General features: G+C 42.5%; 2 protein-coding genes across 3 annotated transcripts in view; one reads left to right on the plus strand and one right to left on the minus strand.

Moving 5' to 3' along the window:
- OIT3 (oncoprotein induced transcript 3) overlaps positions 1-22,756 on the plus strand; it is a 40,570-nt gene extending 17,814 nt beyond the window's left edge. The window contains exons 5-9 of one of the 2 annotated variants that reach the window (XM_017518543.2): positions 1,364-1,486; positions 2,966-3,126; positions 13,417-13,832; positions 20,078-20,177; positions 22,269-22,756. In XM_017518543.2, coding sequence (XP_017374032.1) covers positions 1,364-1,486; positions 2,966-3,126; positions 13,417-13,832; positions 20,078-20,177; positions 22,269-22,439 — 971 coding nt within the window. In that variant the 3' untranslated portion in view covers positions 22,440-22,756. Of the gene's footprint in view, positions 1-1,363; positions 1,487-2,965; positions 3,127-13,416; positions 13,868-20,077; positions 20,178-22,268 lie in introns of those variants that run through there. The other variant, XM_017518545.2, reaches the window with a different exon arrangement.
- PLA2G12B (phospholipase A2 group XIIB) overlaps positions 2,797-23,081 on the minus strand; it is a 43,042-nt gene continuing 22,757 nt past the window's right edge. The window contains exons 4-5 of the transcript XR_001821753.2: positions 16,165-16,341; positions 2,797-3,137 (exon numbers count right to left, since the gene is read on the minus strand). The gene's annotated coding sequence lies outside the window, so the exon portion shown is untranslated. The remainder of the gene's footprint in view (positions 3,138-16,164; positions 16,342-23,081) is intronic.

Here is a 23,081-nt window from a genome sequence, read left to right on the forward strand (position 1 = left end):
AGGTAATTTTTAAGGAAAAAAGTGCTATTAATGTTCATTTTAACATCTTATAGCATATTTTTGTGCTTTCTTCTATAGTATAATGTATAATTTTCAGCCATTTCAAAAGCTCCTAGGTGTGCTTTTATCCTTTAAGAATATTCAGATATGAAAACTGGTGATGCTTAATCTCTTTAAAGTGTTGCAAAGAGTGATTCATTGCCACATTTGTCTCTGTATACATTTCACAAAAACTAATTCATTCTAAGTTAATTTATTGATGTTCCAAATAACTGCTTTTTTAAAACTATTGTTGAACTGAGAGAGTTATAGCTGTAACTGAAAATCAGCTTTTATCTTTCCCTGAGCATCTCAGGTGATTTGAAAACATTCCCTTTCATTATTTTAACCTAGGACAGGGGTCAGCAAACTTTTCTCCAAAGGTCATATGGTAAATACTTTAGGCTTTGTGGACCATGCAGGATCTGTAGAAACTATTCAACTCTGTTCTGGTAGTGAGAAAGTGGCCATATAGGGAGATGAATGTGCATGCCTATATGCCAATAAAACTTTATTTATAATAATGTGTAGCAGATTAGATTTTGACAACCTCTGACCTAGAAGATAGGACTTTTGTCCTATCTTCTAGGTCAGAGGTTGTCCAAGTCCCACAAAAGTCTTTTTTTTTTTTTCTGTTAAATTCAAAATCATCTTGTAGATTCTTTAGTTTTCAATGGAATATTTTTCCCTTTTGTCCGTTTGGCTCAAGTTTGCTTTTTGAACATGCAAAACATTAAAAAAGGAAACTTAAACAAAACCATCTCATGAAAGGACTGTCACCAGGGTTTGGTTGAATGGACTCAGCATGCTGTCCAGGCCTCATTTTTATAGCGTGCTGTCAGTCCAAAGCCCTTTACCCCCAGTGCTCTTGTCCTAGATATGTGAGGAGAGGGCCAGGTGACCCAGCCAGTCCACACAATAAGTCGGATCCAGCCAGCCAGTCCAGGTGAATTTATATTCTGTCAGTCCCTTTTACATCAATAATGCTCTATAAAATGTCAAATTGAGTGGATTAAATGTTACAGCAATTAAGAAATGGCTTTTGGCTAACCATGAGAAAAGCATTAGACAAACCCAAACTGAAGGACATCCTGCAAAATTCCTGACCAGCTTAACTGGGTAGAGTTATGGATGTTGGAAGATCAGTCTTTGTAGCTACACTATTTCATAAACATTCTTTGAGTTCTTGCCTGCATGTCTCAGTCACTAGGTTAGGCACCAGGGATGCTGCCATAAGTTAAGTATAATCCCTGATACAAAGCGCCAGAATCCTTGGGGTAGAGGATGGCAAGATGATTTTCTTTTCTGTTCGTTTCTACCACAGACATTGAAGGGTGCCACAATAACAATGGTGGCTGCAGCCACTCTTGCCTTGGATCTGAGAGAGGCTACCAGTGCGAATGTCCCCGGGGCCTGGTGCTGTCTGAGGATAACCACACTTGCCAAGGTAGTACATGGGGCGGTGGTTTGGGGGGGAGGCTTGACTCTGCTTCGATTACACTTCTTCCTCCTCCAGAATTCTTTGCCTTCCTCCCCCAAGTATATCAGAGTTCTTATCTTTCAGAACCATGGCTCTTTGAGCAGTGTGCATCGCTGAATCATCACTCTGGAATCATTTAAAAGAGAAGATCTCTAAGAAAAGATTACCAAAAAACTAACTTTCCTTTGCTGTCTACCTTTGATTTTTGACTACTTCTATGGTTAGTTGTATGACTAATAACTCACTATGGAAGCATAAGACATTGATGCAGCTCCTTTCTTTTCTAATAGGTTTGAAACTAAGTGAACTAAGTTAAAAGCCCTGTGAAACATATTATTTTCCCCACACTTAGGATAGGAGGGTTAATAATGCTCTGAGAATTATTTTTTGGAAATCTGGTTATTTTGGGGGGTTTGTTTGTTTTTTTGAGACAGAGTCTCACTCTGTTGCCCAGGCTGGAATACAGTGGCATGATCTCGGCTCACTGCAACCTCCACCTCCCAGGTTCAAGCGATTCTCCCGCCTCAGCCTCCCGAGTAGCTGGGATTACAGGCATGTGCCACCATGCCCAGCTAATATTTGTATTTTTAGTAGAGATGGGGTTTCACCATGTTGGCCAGGCTGGTCTCAAACTCGTGACCTTAAGTGATCCGCCCTCTTTGGCCTCCCAAAGTGTTGGGGTTACAGGCATAAACCACCATGCCTGGCCTGGAAATCTAGTTTTTGATGTCCAGAATTTTTATTCATTTATCCAATAAATATGTAATGAGCACCTATTTTTGATTTCTTTACACTATACCATTGTTATGATATGTCTTCATGTATTGGACTCTGACAGTACTCAAGTATTCTCTTTAGGATATTTGCAGAGTCTAGAGAAGAACATGGAAAATGCTAAGGAAAAGCAATATTTTTTATATTAAGGTAAAACGGTGAAATTTATAGTCAGAGTTATGGTTTCCTGAGCAGTGCAAGGACAATTTGGAAGCCGTTCCCAAGTGCACTAACACTGTTTTTATTGTCTCTGTTTTATGAGGCAATAATTAATGGTAAAGTCACAGCAGCATCGTTATGTACCGTAGGCCTATATCAAAGCAGCACTTTTTCTGTATTGCCAGTAAATTGTGTTTGTGCTGAAAGTTAATTTCTTAAGTGTTTCAGTTCACAGAGTTATGCTGTCTACGCTTTGAAACCAGTGTTTGTTGAATTGAAAGTTGAACCTTGTATTTCCTAATTCAGGGAACCATATATTTGAGGAACATTATTTGACCATAATCTTGGGAGTTAGGAATACTGGTTTTATTCACCAACTTGTTTTCAGCCCCTCTGATTTCCTTGGGGATGGAACAAAAAGCTCAGGTTGCGTGAGGGTGAAATTATTTCTCCTAAAAGCCTTTCTCCCAATTCAGGTTTCCTGGCTCTAACAGTGGCCCCGTTTCTCTGCAGTCCCTGTGTTGTGCAAATCGAATGCCATTGAAATGAGCATCCCCAGGGAGCTGGTTGGTGGCCTGGAACTCTTCCTGACCAACACCTCCTGCCGAGGAGTGTCCAACGGCACCCACGTCAACATCCTGTTCTCTCTCAAGACGTGTGGTACAGTGGTCGATGTAGGTTCCTCCTGGTGGGCATTTGGGGAGTGACCAAAAGCCTGTTATTTGGGAGGTAGTGGACAGAGGTATGCCATGTGACTTGGGTCATTGATGAGATATTTACGTACAAAAGATTTGAGCTCAAAACCTCTTATGTCATTCATTTAACAAATATGTTATTGCTCACCTGCTGTGGTCCTGGCACTGTGAAGAATTCTGTTATTCCTGTTTTCAAATAGCCCATCTCTCCAATATGTGCAGACATTTTCCTGAATGCATCAGTACCTGTGATACTGCGAGGCTGGCTACATCCCCTCTGACCAATTATTTTATTTGAAGAAAGCAATTAATACAGATGACGGTTCATTTATGATGTAGCGAATGAGTTCAAGTATTGAACCAGGTTGAGTGAAAAGGTTTATACTTTCATCCAAAAATCTGCACACAGCCCTGTGCTGGAGAGTTAGGAATGTATGAAATCCTGCCTTTTAGGAACTTGCACAGCAGAACTGAGATGACAACACAGAAAATGTAAGGAAAGGATGAACAGCAAGACAGATGACAGGCCCTGCAGGAGCCCAGTCAAGGGACAAACACAGGAGCAGTCAAGACAAGTGGGACTTGGATCCAGGCGGAACTGTGTGTGTGGTTTACACAGCAGAGAGGAAAAGAAAGGGCCTTTCAGATGGGAAACAAGTGAGCAAGTCTCCAAGAGGGGATATTTCAGGCCTGTGTGGAGGTGTGTGGAGAGTGCAGCCAGACTGGCCAGGAATTTGTACTGGAAAATGAAACCGGAAAAGTAGATGGGGCGGGCTGGGCTTCCAAAGGCTTGCCTTGTGTGCTAGGGTGAGCTGTCTGGATTTTATCCCACAGAAATGGGGTTAGGCAGGGACTGTGGTGATGAATGCCATGATCTGACAGCAGCTTCCAAGATGGATAGAGCAGAGGGGCCTGCATGTGGATCAGCACGGAGGCCTTTGTGATCATTTGGTTAAACGAATATTTATTTATTACTCTGACTAAATGAAAATCAGAAAGCTGATTCGACTTGGAGTGAGACAAGGGGGAGATATTCAAGGAGCAGGCAGTCCCACTTGAAGCAAGTTTTGTCGATCGTATCTGGGGATAATCAAATGGAAATGCTGCATGGTAGGTTGGCGCTATTCTCCCGCACACGGGAGAGCAGAAGAATCTGGTGATAAGGAACTGAAAACCATCCGGTAAATGTCACAGCCAAAATCTTGAGTGTGGAAGAGTTTACACAAGGTCATGTTGCCACAGCATCACCAGATCTAAGACTCCTGAAAAACACATAATGGGCAGAAGCTCTCCTTTTCTAAAATACCAGAGCTTTGGATTTGCTGATTCTGCATAGATCAAGTGTTATGAGTAATACTCCAGAGGAATGTGTTGATTACCCAAGAGGTAGTGTGTAAAACTCTTTTTTTTTTTTAAGACGGAATTTTGCTCTTGTTGTTGGGACTTGGATCCAGGCGGAGTGCAATGGTGTGATCTCGGCTCACTGCAACCTCCACCTCCCAGATTCAAGCAATTTTCCTGCCTCAGCCTCTCAAGTAGCTGGGAATACAGGCGTGCACCACCACGTCTGGTTAATTTTTGTATTTTTAGTAGAGATGGGATGTCACCATGTTGGTCAGGCTGGTCTTGAACTCCTGACCTCAGGTGATCTCCCTGCCTCAGCTTCCCAAAGTGCTGGGTTTACAGGTGTGAGCCACCGTGCAGGGCCCCCTACCTTTTTTTGTTATTATTATTATTTTATTATTTATTAAAAAGTACACAACAAAGAGCTAGGCAGTATAATACCAATAGTTAGAATATAAAGCCATGTATGATATGGACTAATTAAGAGGTAGAGACAAGTTCTAAGTGAGAGCCATCTGAGTTTAAGCTGCAGTTGATTCTTGCTATTTGCAGTAGTTATGTTCTACAAAGCTGCCGCAAGCAATGAATTAGGGACTACTGAAGCTAATTTGTTTAGCAATCGAGCATTGCTCCTAGGGGAAATCTGGGTTAGGTTCCTGTAATCCTCTCGTTACAACATTTTTGTCAACTGGCAGTTAACCTTGTTCTGTGTGTGTTTCTGTTTAAAGATACCTTATTTAACATACATTATAGATTCATTAACATCGCACTCATGGCCAGCAGCACCACAACGCATGTCTGGAGTGTATCAAACATGTATTTTTCCATTTTCCCTGTAAGGCACATCATAGCCTCCTGTGCTTACCAGACAGCCCATCTGCACTGCACTCGGTGGTCCCTTTAATCAGCAAAATCATCAGCAAAAGCACAAACATGCAAAAAACATGCCATTCTGTAGATCACAGAAAGGATCCTGGCTTACAATATGAGAGCTAAAGCAAGAAGGCGGTGGTGCCTTGTTGGACTTCAGCTGGGAATGTGCCACTGTGCGCAATCCTGTGAATAGCCTCAGAAGCATAGTGAGTATGGATTTGGGGGTTACAAATATCTGTTAGCTACTAGGTGAATTCACACATACTAAATCCATGAATAATGGGCATCAACTGTACATTGTAAACTTGTGGGCTTTATAGAAGAGATGAATTTTGAGTGAGGCATTGAAGGATGGGTAAATGAAGATGCGAATGATGGGTGAGGAGAGATGTCATCCCCTGAGTCCTAGTCTCATCACACTCACCCCTTCCTGACCACAGATCTTTTTTTTTTTTTTTTTTTTTTTTTTTTTGAGACGGAGTTTCACTCTTGTTACCCAGGCTGGAGTGCAACGGCGCGATCTCGGCTCACCACAACCTCCGCCTCCTGGGTTCAGGCAATTCTCCTGCCTCAATCTCCTGAGTAGCTGAGATTACAGGCACACGCCACCATGCCCAGCTAATGTTTTGTATTTTTAGTAGAGACGGGGTTTCACCATGTTGACCAGGATGGTCTCGATCTCTTGACCTCGTGATCCACCCGCCTCGGCCTCCCACAGTGCTGGGATTACAGGCTTGAGCCACCGTGCCCGGCCCATTTCTTACTCTCGTATACCACAGTCTTTGAAGCTGAATCTTATTTTAAAATTATATTTAAGTTCAGGGGTACACGTGCAGGATGTGCAGATTTGTTACATAGGTAAATATGTGTCATGGGGGCTGGTTATACAGATTATTTCATCACCCAGGTATTAAGCCTACTACCTGTTAGTTATATTTCCTGCTTCTCTCTCTCCTCCTATCTTCCACTCCCTGAGAGGCCCTAGTGTGTGCTGTTCCCCTTCCCTTCTATGTGTTAGTGTGTTCTCACCATTTAGCTCCCACTTCTAAGTGAGAACATGTGGTATTTGGTTTTCTGTTCCTGTGTTAGTTTGCTAAGGATAATGGCCTCCAGCTCCATCCACATCCCTGCAAAAGACATAATCTCATTCTTTTTTGTGGCTGCATAGTATTCCATAGGATATATATGTACCACATTTTCTTTATCCAGTCTATCACTGATGGGCATTTAGGTTGATTCCATGCCTTTGCTATTGTGAATAGTGCTGCAGTAAACATATGTGTGCATTGCATGTGTCTTTACAATAGGACAATTTGTAATCCTTTGGGTATATACCCAGTAATGGGATTGCTGGGTCAAATGGTGTTTCTGTCTTCAGGTCTTTGAGGAATCACCATATGGTCTTCCACCACAATGGCTGAACTAATTTACACTCCTACCAACAGTGTAAAATTATTGATTTTCTTTACAACCTCACCAGCATGTTATTTTTTGACTTTTTAATGATAGCCATTTTGACTGGGGTGAGATAGGATCTCATTGTGGTTTTGATTTGCATTTCTGTAATGATGTTGAGCTTTTTCTTCATGTGCTTTTTGGCCACATGTATGTCTTCTTCTGAGAAGTGTCTGCTCATATCCTTTTCCCATTTTTAAATTTTTTTTTCTTATAAATTTGTTTAAGTTCCTTGTAGATGATGAATATTAGACCTTCATCAGAGAAAAAAAATTTCTCCCATTCCGTAGGTTGTCTGTTCACTCTGATGATAGCATGTTTTGCTGTGCAGAAACTCTTTAGTTTAATTAGATCCCATCTGTCAATGTTTGCTTTTATTGCAATTGCTTTTGGCATCTTCATCATGAAATCTTTGCCCATGCTTATGTCTTGAATGGTACTGCCTAGGTTGTCTTCCAGGATTTTTATAGTTTTGGGTTTTACACTTAAACCTTTAATCCATCTTGAGTTAATTTTCATATATGGTTTAAGGAAGGTCCAGTTTCAATTTTCTGCATATGGCTAGCCAGTTATCCCAGCACCATTTCCTCATCGCTTGTTTTTGTTAGGTTTGTTGAAGATCAGATAGTTATAGGTGTGCTGTCTTATTTCTGGGTTCTCTTTTCTGTTCAATTGATATATGTGTGTCTCCTTAGACCAATACCATGCTGTTGTGGTTACTGTAGCCCCGTAGCATAATTTGAAGTTGGGTAGTGTGATGCTCCAGCTTTGTTCTTTTGCTTAGGATTGTGTTGGCTATTCAGGCTCTTTTTTTTTTTGTTCCACATGAATTTTAAAATAGATTTTTCTAGTCTGCAAAGAATGTCAGTGGTAGTTTAATGGGAAAGCGTTGAATCTATAAATTGCTTTGGGCAATATGGTCATTTTAACAATATTGATTCTTTCTATCCATGAGCATGGAATGTTTTTCCATTTGTTTGTGTCATCTCTGATTTCTTTCTTTCTTTTTTTTTTTTTTGACACAGAGTTTCACTCTTGTCATCCAGGCTGGAGTGCAATGGCCTGGTGTTGGTGCACTGCAACCTCCACCTCTTGGGTTCAAGCAATTCTCCTGCCTCAGCCTCCCGGGTAGCTGGGATAACAGTCATGAGCCACCATGCCCAACTAATTTTTCTATTTTTAGTAGAGATGGAATTTCACCATATTGGGTAGGGTGGTCTCAAACTCCTGACCTCAGGTGATCCACCCGCCTTGGCCTCCCAAAGTGCTGGGATTACAGGTGTGAGCCACCACACCTGGCATCTCTGATTTCCTTAAGCAGTGGTTTGTAGTTCTCCTTTTAGAGATCTTTCACTTCCATTGTTAGCTGTATTCCTAGGTGGCAATTGCGAATGGGTGTTCATTTGTGATTCGGCTCTCAGCTTGACTGTTGTTGATGTGTAGGAATACTGGTGATTTTCGCACATTGATTTTGCATCCTGAGACCTTGCTGAAGTTGTTTATCAGCTTAACTTTTGGGCTGAGACAATGGGGTTTTCTAGCTATAGAATCATGTCATCTGCAAACAGGGATAGTTTGATTCCTTTCTTCCTGTTGGAATGAGCTTGATTTCTTTCTGTTGCCTGATTGCTCTGGCCAGAACTTCCAACACTACATTGAATAGGGGTGGTGAGAGAGGACATCTTTGTCTTGTGCTTGTTTTGAAGGGGAATGCTCCCAGCTTTTGCCCATTCAGTATGATGTTGGCTGTGGGTTTGTCATACATGGCTCTTATTATGTTGAAGTATGTTCCTTCAACACCTAGTTTATTGAGACTTTTTAACATGAAGGGATGCCGAAATTTATTGAAAGTCTTTTCTGTGTCTGTTGAGATAATCATATGTTTTTTGTCTTTAATTTTGTTTATGTGATGAATCACATTTATCGGTTCGCATATGTTGAACCAAACTTGCATCCTGGAGATAAAGCCTACTTGATCATGGTGAAAAAGATTTTTGATGTGCTGCTGGATTCAGTTTGCCAGTATTTTGTTGAAGATTTTTGCATCAATATTCATCAAGGATGAATTTCCTTGCATCAATATTCATCAAGGATGAGGTTTTCTTTTTTTGTTGTGTCTCTGCCAGGTATTGGTTCAGGATGATGCTGGCCTCATAGGATGACTTAGGGAGGAGTCCCTCCGTTTTAATTTTTTGAAATAGTTTCAGTAGGAATAGTACTAGCTTTTCTTTGTACAGGGGGTATAACTCAGATATAAATCCATCTGGTCCTGGGGCTTTTTTTCATTGTAGACTATTTGTTACTGCCTCCATTTCAGAGCCTCATTATTGGTATGTTCAGAGATTCCATTTCATCCTGGTTCAGTCTTGGGAGGGTGAATGTATCCAGGAACTTACCCATTTCTTCTAGGTTTTCTAGCTTATATGCATAGAGGTGTTTATAATATTTTCTGAGGGTTGTTTGTATTTCTGTGGGGTCAATAATATCTCCCTTATCATTTCTGATTGTGTTTTTTGATTCTTCTCTCTTTTCTTCCTCATTAGTCTAGCTAGTGGTCGATTTTATTAACTTTTTGGAAAAACCAGCTCCTAGATTTGTTGATCTTTTGAATGGTTTTTTTTTTGTGTCTCTATCTCTTCCAGTTCACCTCTAATTTTGGTTATTTGTTGTCTTCTACTAGCTTTGGGATTTGTTTGCTCTTGGTTCTCTAGTTCTTTTAGTTGTGATGTTAGGCTGTTAACTTGAGATCTTTCTAGCTTTTTGATGTGGGCATTTAGTGCTATAAATTTCTCTCTTAACACTGCCTAACCTGTGTCCCAGAGATTCTGGTATGTTGTATCTTTGTTCTCATTAGTTTCAAAGAGCTTCTTGATTTCTGCCTTAATTTCATTATTTACCAAAAGTTATTCAGAAGCAGGTTATTCAGTTTTCATGTAATTGTATCATTTTGAGTGAATTTCTTAGTCTTGAGTTCTAATTTGATTGTGCTGTGGTCTGAGAAACTGTTATGATTTCAATTCTTCTGCATTTGCTGAGGAGTGTTTTATTTCCTATTATGGATGGATTTTAGAGTAAGTGCCATGTGGTGATGAGAAGAATGTATATTCTGTTGTTTTGGGGTAGAGAGTTCTGTAGATAACTATCAGGTCCAATTGATCCAGAGCTGAGTTCAGGTCCTAAATATCTTTGTTAATTTCTGTCTTGATGATCTGTCTAATATTGTCAGTGGGGTGTTAAAGTCTCCCACTATTATTGTATGGGAATCTAAGTCTCTTTGAAGGCCTCTAAGAACTTGCTTTATGAATCTGGGTGCTCCTGTGTTGGGTGTGTATATATTTATGATAGTTTCTCTTCTTGTTGAATTGAAACTTTTATCATTATGTGATGCCCTTCTTTGTCCTTTTTGATCTTTGCTTGTTTAAAGTCTGTTTTATTGGAAACTAGGATTGCAACACCTGCTTTTTTCTGTTTTCCATTTGCTTGGTAAATTTTCCTTTATCCCTTTGTTCAGCTTATGTGTGTCTTTGCATGTGAGATGGATCTCTTGAAGATAGCATACCAGTGAGCCTTGGCTCTTTATCTAGTTTGCCACTCTGTGTCTTTTAATTGGGGCATTTAGCCCATTTATATTTAAGGTTAGTATTATTATGTGTGGATTTGATCCTGTCATTGTGATGCTAACTGGTTATTGTGCAGACTTGTTTATGTGGTTGTTTTATTAGTATCACTAGTCTGTGTACCTCAGTGTGTTTTTGTAGTGGCTGGTAGTGGTTTTACCTTTGCATATTTAGTGTTTCCTTCAGGAGTTCTAGTAAAGCAAGTGTGGCGGTAACAAATTCCCTCAGCATTTGCTTATCTGACAAGGATCTTATTTCTCCTTCACTTATGAAGCTTAGCTTGGCTGGATATGAAATTCTGGGTTGAAAATTCTTTTTTTTTTTTTTTTTTTTTGAGAGAGAGTCTCACTCTGCCTCCCAAGCTGGAGTGCAGTGGTGTGATCTCCACTCACTACAACCTCTGCCTCCCAGGTTCAAGCAATTCTCCTGCCTCAGCCTACCAAGTAGCTGGGACAACAGGCATGTGCCACCATGCCTGGCTAATTTTTGTATTTTTAGTAGAGATGGGGGTTCATCATGTTGGCCAGATTGGTCTCGAACTCCTGGCCTCAAGTGATCTGCCTGCCTCAGCCTCCCAAAGTGCTGGGATTACAGGTAAGAGCCACTGTACCCGGCCAGTGAAAATTCTTTTCTTTAAGAATGTTGAATATTGACCCCTAGTCTCTCCTGGCTTATAGGGTTTCTATTGAGGGGTCTGCTGTTAGTCTGATGGTCTTCCCTTTGTAGGTGACTTAGCCTTTCTCTCTGGCTGCCCTTAACATTTTTTCTTTCATTTTAACTTTGGAGAATCTGATGATTATGTCTCTCAGGGATGGTCTTCTCATGGAGTAACTTATTAGGATTCTCTGTATTTCCTGAATTTGAATGTTGGCCTATCTAGCAAGGTTGGAGAAGTTCTCATGGATATCTTGAAATATGTTTTCCAAATTGGTTCTATTCTCCCAGCTTTTTCAGGTACCCCAATCAGTTGCAGATTTGGTCTTTTTACACAATCCCATATTTCTCAGAGGTTTTGTTCATTCCTTTTTATTTTTTTTTTCTATTCTTGTCTACCTGTCTTATTTCAGAAAGATAGTCTTCAAGCTCTGAGATTCTTTCCTCTGCATGATCTATTCTGCTATTAATACTAGTGATTGCATTATAAAATTCTTGTATTGTCTTTTTAGCTCTATCAGGTCGGTTATGCTCTTCTCTATCCTGGCTATTTTCTTTGTCAACTCCTGCAGTGTTTCATCATGATTTTTAGCTTACTTACATTGAGTTAGAACAGGCTCCTTTAGCTCAGTGAAGTTCGTTTTTATCTACATTTTGACGTCTACCTCTGTTATTCCAGCCATGTCAGCTACAGTCCCATTCCAAACCCTTGCTAGAGAGATGATGTCGTCATTTGGAGGAGAGAGGGCACTTTGGCTTTTTGTGTTTTCTGTGTTCTTGTGCTGATTCTTTCTTATCTTTGTGGGCTTATCTACCTTCAATCTTTGGTGTTGCTGACCTTTGGGTGGGTTTTTGGGGGTTTCTCCCTCTTTTATTTTCTGGAGACAGAGTCTCGTTCTTGTTGCCCAGGCTGGAGTGCAGTGGCGCAATCTTGGCTCACTGCAACCTCCGCCTCCTGTGTTCAAGCGATTCTCCTGCCTCAGCCTCCTGAGTAGCTGGAATTACAGGTGCCTGCCACCACGACCTGCTAATTTTTGTTTATTTTTTAGTAGAAACAGGGTTTCACCATGTTGGCCAATCTGGTCTCAAACTCCTGACCTCAGGTGATCCACCTGCCTTGGACTCCCAAAGTGCTGGAATTACAGGCATGAGCCACCGTGCCCAGCCTTCTTCCCCGCCCCTTCCCCTTTTAACAGTCTGGCCACTTTTCTGTAGGGCTGCTGTGGTTTGCTGGGCATCTGTTCCAGTCCCTAATTGCCTCAGATTTTCCAGAACCTGGAGGTATCACCACTGAAGGCTGTGAAATAGCAAAGATAGCAGCCTGCCCCTTCCTCTGGAGCTCCATCCCAGCGGGGTACAGACCTGTTGCCAGCCTTAACATACCGTTAGGTGGTGGCTGGAAACCCCAGCTGGGAGGTCTCACCCAGCCAGGAGGGAAAGAACTGGGGACCTACTTAAAGAAGCAGCCTAGCCCTGCTTTCATAGAGCGACTGAACTATGCTGGAGTACCATTTCCGCCCCCCACCTCCACCACCCCCTGCTGCAATCAAGTTGCGCTCTTCAAATCCTGGAGGCTGAAACAGCTCAGTTGCTGAACAGCAAAGATGGTGGCCCGCCCCTTCCTCCGGGAGCTCCATCTCAGTGGGGTACAGACCTGTTGCTGACCTGAACACACCTGTAGGAGGTGGCTGGATACCCCAGTTGGGATATCTCACCCATCCAGGAAGAACAGGATCGAGGACCTGCTTAAAGAAGCAGTGTGGCCACTATACTATGCTGGGGTACTGCTTTCACCCCCAGACAGTTTCCTGGAGCAGCTGTACCATGCTGGGTACTACTTTCACCTCCAGACAGTTCCCTAGAGCAGCTATCCCATGCTGGGTAGTACTTTCACCCCCAGACAGTTTGGACTCCCCACAGGCTAGAATGGCTGAGTTGTCCAAACAGCAAAGATGGCAGTCTGCCTCTCCCTCTGGGCACTTCATCCCAGGAAAAATCAAAACTCTGCCAGAGAATATGGGTAGGCAGAGCTGGCTGGAGGCCCCAGTTGGGAGGTCCTGCCCAGAAATAAGGAGCGGATCAGGGTCCCAGTTAAAGAAGCAGCCTGGCTGTGTTTTGGTAGAGCTAAGGCTTAACAGTCAGGATGGCTTGATAACAAAACAAGGGCAATAGGAAAAACAAAACAAAACTTCAGCCTTAGGCAACCAAATCTCTAATGCATTTTGATGTAAATCGAAGTTGGTAGAATGTTAAGGTGAGAGGGGAGGGAAAAAACTGTAGAGTAAATAGACAATCTCTTTCCTCTCCTCACCCTGGCCTGGCTTAGGTGGTGAATGACAAGATCGTGGCCAGCAACCTTGTGACAGGTCTACCCAAGCAGACCCCGGGGAGCAGCGGGGACTTCATCATCCGAACCAGCAAGCTGCTGATCCCGGTGACCTGCGAGTTTCCACGCCTGTACACCATTTCTGAAGGATACGTTCCCAACCTTCGAAACTCCCCACTGGAAATCATGAGCCGAAATCATGGGATCTTCCCATTCACTCTGGAGATCTTCAAGGACGATGAGTTTGAGGAACCTTACCGGGAAGCTTTGCCCACCCTCAAGCTTCGTGACTCCCTCTACTTTGGCATCGAGCCCCTGGTGCACGTGAGCGGCTTGGAAAGCTTGGTGGAGAGCTGCTTTGCCACCCCCACCTCCAAGATTGACGAGGTCCTGAAATACTACCTCATCCGGGATGGGTAATGCTGCTGCCGGAACCATGTCATCACCCCTCGTTTGTATCCGACTTCTAAGTTCACAGCACACCCAGTCATTTACTAAAACTGCATGGCACGACTGTCAGCCCTTTGTTAGTTCAGGAACCACTTATTGACATTTTGGAGGTAAAAACTAGTGAGGGAGAGGAGAGTAAAAAATGGCTCCTAGGCCAGGCATGGTGGCTCACACCCGTAATCCCAGTGCTTTGGGAGGCCGAGGTGGGTGGGTCACCTGAGGTCAAGAGTTTGAGGCCAGCCTGGCCAACATGGTGAAACCATCTCTACTCAAAACACAAAAATTAGCTGGGTATGGTGGTTGGTGCCTGTAATCCCAGCTACTTGGGAGGCTGAGGCAGGAGACTCACTTGAACCTGAGAGGTGGAGGTTGCAGTGAGCCAAGATTGCACCACTGCACTCCATCCTGGGTGACAAGAGCAAAATTCCATCTCAAAAAAAAAAAAAGGCTCCAAGGGGTCTAGCCCATGTGACTGACTAGATCCTATTAACCAAGATGAAAAGATGCATATAGAAAAGCAGATTTGAGGTAAAAATACTGAATTTGGTCATTCAAAATGATATATTGAATAAGTTAATTTTTCAGATACCTGCAGGATACCTAGGAAGAGAAGTTCAGTGGGCATTCAGTAGAAATGTGTTATCAGCTAGACTCGGTAACACGGTGTGGACTAGAACTGAGGACAGGAAATCATCTGATTCCCTGCAGGATTCCCTGTAGGATTGAGTAACCTGCTCGGAGACGGCAGAGCATGCATGGGGGTGGGGGCTGAGATCCCGTTCATGTGGCTGAGAGTGCGGGGGACAAGGAGGCAGCAGACATAAATTCCTCTTCTAAGAAGCTTGGTAGTCAAGGACGGAGAAGAAATAGTTGGTAGATTTTAGGAGAAGAAAGATACAGATATCACGGCTTGGTTTTGTGCTTGGTTTTTTTTTTTTGAGGATGGAGGGCAGTGCGGGGTCTTGCTCTGTCACCCAGGCTGGAGAGCAGTGGTGCAAACACAGCTCACTGCAGCCTCGATTCCCTAGGATCAAGTGATCTGCCCGTCTCAGCCTCCCAAATAGCCAGGGCCACAGATGCACATGACCAATTCTTTTCTTTTTTTCTTTTTCTTTTTTGAACAGAGGGAAAAATAGAATGTTTATTTGGTATTATTGTTCTTTTTTTTTTTCCTAGACATGAGGTCTCACTTTGTTGCCCAGGCTGGTCTCGAACTCCTGGGCTCAAGTGATCCTCTTGCCTTGGCCTCCGAAAGTGCTGGGATTATAGGTGTGAGCCACCATGCCTGGTCCCTCTGCACTTGTTTTATACAAAGGAGAGTTCCATGGTATTTCCTAAAGATCCTTGGTGTGGGATCTGTAGGTGTCCTGAGGTACTGATGAGACCTAGCCCTTTTCACAGCCATTGCTTACATTCCCAGGAAAATTACACTCAAACCCAAACTCATAGCAGTATCTCATGAGCTTCTTCCTTGTTCTCCATGTCAGGTGGGACACAGTCTCAGGTGGGGTCAGGAGCTGCAGCTTAATCAAAGGGAGAAAGTCCAGTGCAAGCAGCTCAGTGCCCTCGGGGGCTTGCCCTCTGCCGGCTGGCCTGTGGGCTCTTGGACATTACTACATTGCTTTTACACCTCTTATTTCTCACCACAGCCAGCCTTCACCTGCTGCTATCAATCTCTTGCACAGTGATATTTCATCCCTTGATGCACATTAGGATCAACTGAGATGCTTTTTAACAAATAGGAATGCCCCAACCTTGTTCTCTGTATTCCATTTCTATTGTCTTAATTCCCACCTTCATTATCTTTCACCTGGACAGCAAAGCAGTCTCTCTCTCTCTCTCTCTCTCTCTCTTTCTCTCTCTCTCTCTTTTTTTTTTTTTTTTGTTTGTGTCTCACTCTGTCACCCAGGTTGGAGTGCAGTGGCGTGATCTCAGCTCACTGCAGCCTCCACCTCCTGGATTCAAGTGATTTTCCTGCCTCAGCCTCCCGAGTAGCTGGGATTGCAGGCACGTGCCACCACACCTGGCTAATTTTTTGTGTGTTTAGTAGAGACGGAGTTTCACCATGTAAGCCAGGATGGTCTCAATCTCCTGACCTCGTGATCCACCCACCTCAGCCTCCCAAAGTGCTGGGATTACAGGCGTGAGCCACTGTGCCCAGTCAGCAGCCTCTTAACACAGCCTCCAAAACCTCATCTTTCACAGCTCAGCTCCACAGAGCCCCTGGGTGATCCATTCAAACAGAAAATATGATCTTGTCACATCCCTGCTGAAAACCTTTTAATGGTTCTTTATTACCTTTGGTCAGTAAAGCTGCTTCTCAAAAGGTGTGCTTTCAGCCTCAGGTTCTTGTAGCTCCTTAAGCTTATTTTCATAATATGGAAAGTGCCATCCTGAGCTACTCTGGACGGCCAGCAGCAGAGAACACCTGCAAACCTGTGGGTTTCTTGCCATCCTAAGGTGATTTCTAAAAAGCTTTAAAATGAAAAGTAGAAGCAACATTTTTTATTTATTTTTTCAATGACTAGATCTACTTTTTTGCAGTGGGAGGTAGATTATTGTCCCTTTTTATTTATTTATTTTTTAAACTTTAGTGGAATACTATTCACATATGATAAATAGACATATTTAAAGCCTGTTGTTTGACAAGTTCTGATATGTATACTCATGAAGCCATCATGACAATCAAGATATTGAACATTTTTCTCTCACCCCAAAAGATTTCCGCTGCCCCTCATATTTACTTTTTGCGAAAATAAGAATATAATCATAACTCACTTACTGAGAAAAACATGTAACCTATAATCTTAGTAGGGCTTGTGAAACTTATTTATATATGTGTTATTCAGACTGTCAGTGAAGGACTATTTACTTTATTGATTGACTAACTGACTGACTGAGACAGAGTCTCACTCTGTTGCCCAGGCTGGATGCAATCTCGGCTCCCTGCAACCTCCACCTCCTGGTTCAAGCAATTCTTGTGCCTCAGCCTCCCAAGTAGCTGGGACCATGGGCATGTACAACCACGCCCAGCTAAGTTTTGCATTTTTAATAGAGATAGGGTTTCGCCATGTTGGCCAGGCTGGTCTCAAACTCCTGACCTCAGGTGGTCTGCCTGCCTTGGCCTCCCAAAGTGCTGGGATTACAAACATGAGCCACCACGCCCAGTGGTGCTATTTACTTTTATTCTGGGAAGTTCTAAGAAGCTGCACTATTTATTTGGCAGCCCTTAGCATATACAAGAAAGAAAAAATATATATGCTTTAGAAGAAAAAAGCATAGACAAAAATGGGAAAACTAGAGCAATGTGGCCCACTTTGTAAGCAGGCAAATCATCCCATCTGTGGTGCTCTACAAGAATGATGTGTGCAAGACCCTCCAGCTCTTGGTGTGGCTCATGGGCCCTTACCCTCTGACCTCAGCCCTTTCAGTTTCTGCTCCTGCCAAAGGGAATTATTGGCAATTCCCAAACTGACACTCCTGAACTTCTGACTTTATGCACGCTGTTTCCTCTGCCTGACATCTTCTTCCCCACCTTTTCTTCCTGTCTGATTCTTAACTGGTTCTTCAAGATTCATGGAGCGTTTACTTCCTCCATGAAGCCTTTCCTGGTATCTTTCCATCTGAACTCAAAATCCTTCTTCTTTTTTCTTCTTCCTCAATTCCTAGCATGTAGTAAGGGTCATTCAATATTTGCCAGGTTAACAATTGAATGAGTCTTTATAATAATCATAATCTGGGGCTAGTCCACAAACCTAAAATAAACATAACTCACTTTATAAGTAAAGTGAGTTAATTTATAAATTGTTTGATTATTCATTTCTTTGATTTTTCATTGTCCTCAGCTTAAATTCTATTTAAATCAAGTTGGTTCTCCCCTGATATTGAACACATTGATTCACTTCCCTCTAATTTTGGTTAGCATATGCTCTGAGAATTCAAAATAATTTAACACAGTCCTAAGCAAAATATAACTAGAAAGTTAATCACCAGGAAGAGAAACATATTGAATTCCAAAATGAAGCATTGAACAAGTTTTTGATAAGCAATTAGTTTTGAGTCCATTGTACCATTGTTACTTTCTTTCAGCACATGAACCTGGAGTTTAGAACTAGCATTGTCTAGTCATAGCAAACCCCAAATCCAGAGCCAACATTTGTCCTGGATTCTATTCTGAATGTGTTACCTTGTAATAACCTCTTCTGCTTCATTTTTTCTTTTAAAGAAAAATAACAGTTATTTTGAGATAAAGATAAATTGAAAATGCTCAGGCATTTAGATTAAAAGTACTATTTTAATATTAAGACTTACTATGATCTTAGATACTGGACTATAAACTCCTTGATGTCAGAGACCATATTATTCATCTTTATGTCCTCTGCAGCAGCCAGCACAGTGTCTTGAATAGATTAGGTAGTATGCAGTGGATATTTATTATAGAATATAATCAGAACAGGGTATAAATGAATTTTACCTCAGGAAAATAAAAATGAGTAAATAAATACAAGAAATAACAGAAACCTCTTCAGTTCAGTGGAATGAGGTACTGGTAATAATACTAGTCAAGATGCCTTATTTTAAAACAATTTTTTTGGATTTTTCAAGCACACTGAAACAACCGTTAGCAAGGAACTAGATAGCAGTCTAGCCAGGCACCATTGTGGCTCATTCCTGTAATCTCAGCACTTTGGGAGGCTGAGGCGGAAGGATTCCTTGAGTGGTCTTGAGTTCAAGACCAACCTGGGCAACATAGCGAGATTCTGTTTCTATGAAAAATGAAAAAATTAGCCGGCTGTGGTGGCACACGCCTATAATCCCAATTAGGGGCTGAGGCAGGAAAATTTCTTGAGCTCAGGAGGTTGAGGCTGCAGTGAGCTATAATTGTGCCACTGCACTCCAGCCTGGGCAATACCAAGATCCTGTCTCAAAACAAAAGAAAAAAGAAAAAAAAGTAGTCTGTGCATGTGGGTCAACTACCCAGTTTCATAGGCTTTAATATCTGACCCCCACTTTTTTCCCGGCCCAGAAGACAGGAACTATTAGGTACCAACTAAAAGGCAACTATGTCCAGAAAACACAAAAGTTCCTCTAGAATTTAGAATGGGAAAAATAATATGAGGGTGATTCTTGATCTATAAGAAGTTTCATGAATATCCAAGACTTTGGCCTCACCTGGTGGGAACATGGCTCAGTACACCTCTGCCTCCTGACTTCAAGTGATTCTTATCCTTCAGCCTCCTGAGTAGCTGGGACTACAGGTGCATAACACCACGCTTGGCTTTTTATTTATTTATTTAGAGACAGGATCTTGCCATGGTGTCCAGGCTAATCTTGAACTCCAGGGCTCAAGCAATCCTCCCACTTCAGCCTTCCGAGTAGCTAGGACTACAGGCAGGTGCCACAATGCCTGGCTAACTTTTTGTTTTATTGGTAGAGACAGGGTTTCAATGTTGGCCAGGCTGGTCTCAAACTCCTGAGTTCAAGCAATGCTCCTGCCTCAGCCTCCCAGAGTGAGCCACCTCGCCTGGCCAGGAGAGCTTCTTTTCCCCCAGCTAACCCTGAGGTGAACCTAGGAGTTTCACGTTAAGCAGTAGACCTGAAATTAAAACCCCAAAACCCTATTAAACTGCAATTTAACATCAAATTTCGGAAAAGAGAAATTAAAACAGTTTGGAGGTACATGACTTTTACCCAATAGAACCAGTTATTATCTGAGAAACTTGGATATTTATGTCACTTTGATGCACACACTGCAGTTCCCTCACTTTTGTATCCCCTTCAGTTGCTATTAGGGGTCGAATGCATAGTTATTAAATTTTGTTAAAGAAAAGCCTTCTCAAATCAATACTAAGGTACATAGAGGCAGAATTCCTGCACTATATTGCAAATGGAAAGACAGCCTTACTAGCAAAAGGTATCTTTGAAATAAATGGTGTTGCTGTAGCCAACATTTAAACGCATTAACACGAAGCCGTGGTGCCCAATTCGTGGGTACAGAGAATGATAAGTGGGACAGATACTATTAGTAAGGCTAGGTCTGAAGAGGACTTCACAGGGGAAAAATTGATTTTTCTTTCATTCCCAAAAAGCTTGAGTACAGTCCAGCTGCCTCCACCCCTTTGGCTCTCCTTGGGCCAAAATGTTGGACTGGATTGTTTTTCCATCTCTGTTGAAACAATCAAGTCTTATGTGCTATCTGCCCTACTTTCAGCTGTGTTTCAGATGACTCTGTAAAGCAGTACACATCCCGGGATCACCTAGCAAAGCACTTCCAGGTCCCCGTCTTCAAATTTGTGGGCAAAAACCACAAGGTGAGTTGAACATCTTTAACTTATAACCCCTGAACTTGAGCCTTTTTTATGGCGTCGCAATGTGTTGAGGTTCTAAGAGCCCTCTGTTAGGATCTGCATGGCCTCAAGAAAAAGTACAGAGAAACCAGCCATCTAGAGGCTTAACCCTTTCATGTATGTCACACCCACACCACCTGCCAAAGTAACTGTGCTGTTCCCCCCACACCACCTGCCAAAATAACTGTGCTGTTCAAAGAAAATACTATAGGATCATAATTTAAGATCTTTGTGGGCAGGTATGGTTGAAAAGCCAGTGCAGTGATTGGTCAAATGGCAAGGGAAATAGACAGGAAATTCACAGAAAAGACAAATAGTGAAATGTTCACTGAAAATAGTACTTAAGTGCTGATGAAAACAATTATAAGACACCATTTTATACATATTAAATTTATGAAAATTACAAAATACAACACTTACAAGGTTATAGGGAGAAGTATACAGTGACAGTATAAATTGGTACACTTTCTGGAACATTGTCTGATAATATGTGATATAATCATAAAATCATCCTATTCTGTTATCTAAAAATTCCAATTCTGACAGTTTCCTAAAAACAAAATAAAGGCCGGATGCGGTGGCTCACGCCTGTAATCCCAGCACTTTGGGAGGCTGAGGCAGGTGGATCACGAGGCCAAGAGATCGAGACCATCCTGGTCAACATGGTGAAACCCTGTCTCTATTAAAAAAATACAAAAAATTAGCTGGGCATGGTGGTGCGTGCTTGTAATCCCAGCTACTCAGGAGGCTGAGGCAGGAGAATTGCCTGAACCCAGGAGGTGGAGGTTGCGGTGAGCCGAGATCGCGGCATTGCACTCCAGCCTGCGTAACAAGAGCGAAACTCCGTCTCAAAAAAACAAACAAACAAAAAAAAAAAAAAAAAAAAAAAAAAAAAAAAAAAAAACAGAGGCAGAAGGATCATTTGAGGCCCGGAGTTTGAGACCAGCCTGTGCAACACAGCAAGACCCCTTCTCTACAGAAAATTTTAAAATTAGCTGGGCATAATGGCATACACCTGTAGTCCTAGCTACTCAGGAGGCTGAGGCAGATTGCTTGAGCCCAGGAGTTCAATGTTACATTGAGCCATGATTGGGCCACTACACTCCAGCCTGGGTGAGAGAGTGAGAACCTGTCTCTAAAAACAACAGCAACAAAATTTTAAGCCAAAACAGACAAGGTGTGTTGGAAGTGTTTGTAAAGCGTTGTTATAAAGGGGTAAAAGAAAAAGCCCCAAACAAACAGGGCTAACGGCCACAGTATATCAATTTCATGCAATATTGAGTTATTAAAATGATAAATATGGGAAAAGCAGACGTAAAAACTGTTGTCATGACAACATACAGGCATAGTAAATGTATTACATTTAAAAAATATATATACACATGGATAGAGGTTATAAGAGGCTATATAGAAAAGGTTGTAGCGAGATAAGGTGGAAGTTTTTTTTGTTGTTAGAGTGTAGTTGTTGAAACATTTAAACAAAAGGAAGTCAAAGAGGCCAACATTCTTTTCCGCACTACTTGTAAGTGTATGCAAGTCCTTTCCAGCTGTACCAGGGTTACGGAACAACTGCAAACAATGATGGCTGATGCTGATCACCCTCAACCAGGCAGGAAGCTTAGGCAGTTACCTACAGAAAGGCGCTTCCAGAAAACACTGGTCATTTGATAGCACAAGTGCACAGGGGATAGCCAGTGCTATCCCCAGACCTTGATGTGAGGAAGGAAGACATTCAAGTTATTAGATATTGCTTCACAAAGGCCTCTGCTATTCCAGCTCCATGCAGAAGTTATGAATGGGGGGTTTTAAATCACTCATGTGACTTAAATGCCAGCCTTACCACATTTTTACTAAATGTTTACATTTGGGCAAGTTCCTTAACCTCCCTGTTTCCTCATCTATAAAATGGGGATGATAACCTCTACTTGCGAGTGCTCTTGTAAGATTACATGAGATAATGTTTGGGAACGTTTTGTATTGTGTCTGGCTCCTTATAAGTGCCCCACAAGTGGCAGCAGTTATTGTTTTTATTAACCATTGTGATCGTCTCTTCAGGAAGTGTTTCTGCACTGCCGGGTTCTTGTCTGTGGAGCGCTGGACGAGCGTTCCCGCTGTGCCCAGGGTTGCCACCGGCGTATGCGTCGTGGGGCAGGAGGAGAGGACTCAGCCGGTCTACAGAGCCAGACGCTAACAGGTGGCCCAATCCACATCGACTGGGAGGACTAGTTTGTGGCCACACCTGTATTGGGTCACCTGAGTCCCTGCGTTGGGCGGCTCTGCTCTTTGGAGCTTCTCCCTACACTCTCCAAGAACATCGGCCAGCACCTAAGTTCAAGCTTCATACTGTGAGTTCAGACTCCCAGCACCAACTCGCTCTGATGGTGGTCCATTGGGTCGGCACAGGCCACAGCACTGCTGAACAATGTGGCCTGGGTGGGGTTTCATCTTTCTAGGGCTGAAAGCTCAACAGCCCACCCAGAAAGAGACTCACCCTATTTCCCTCATTTCTTTCCTACAATTAAATACCTCGTGTATGATGCAATTGGACCATAAAATCAGCAGTTGGGTATAATATTTCAAGTTAGAAACCCTAGAAAAATTAGGCCAGGCACGGTGGCTCATGCCTGTAATCCCAGCACTTTAGGAGGCCAAGGCCGGTGGATCGCGAGGTTAGGAGATCCAGACCATCCTAGCCAACATGGTGAAACCCCGTCTCTACTAAAAATACAAAAATTAGCTGGGCGTGGTGGCGGGCACCTGTAATCCCAGCTACTTGGGAGGCTGAGACAGGAGAATCACTTGAAGTTGGGAGGTGGAGGTTGCCATGAGCCCAGATCATGCCACTGCACTCCGGCCTGGGCAACAAGA

The sequence above is a fragment of the Cebus imitator genome, unplaced genomic scaffold (genome assembly GCF_001604975.1).
Source record: "Cebus imitator isolate Cc_AM_T3 unplaced genomic scaffold, Cebus_imitator-1.0 Scaffold686, whole genome shotgun sequence".
In the NCBI taxonomy this organism is placed as follows: domain Eukaryota; kingdom Metazoa; phylum Chordata; class Mammalia; order Primates; family Cebidae; genus Cebus; species Cebus imitator.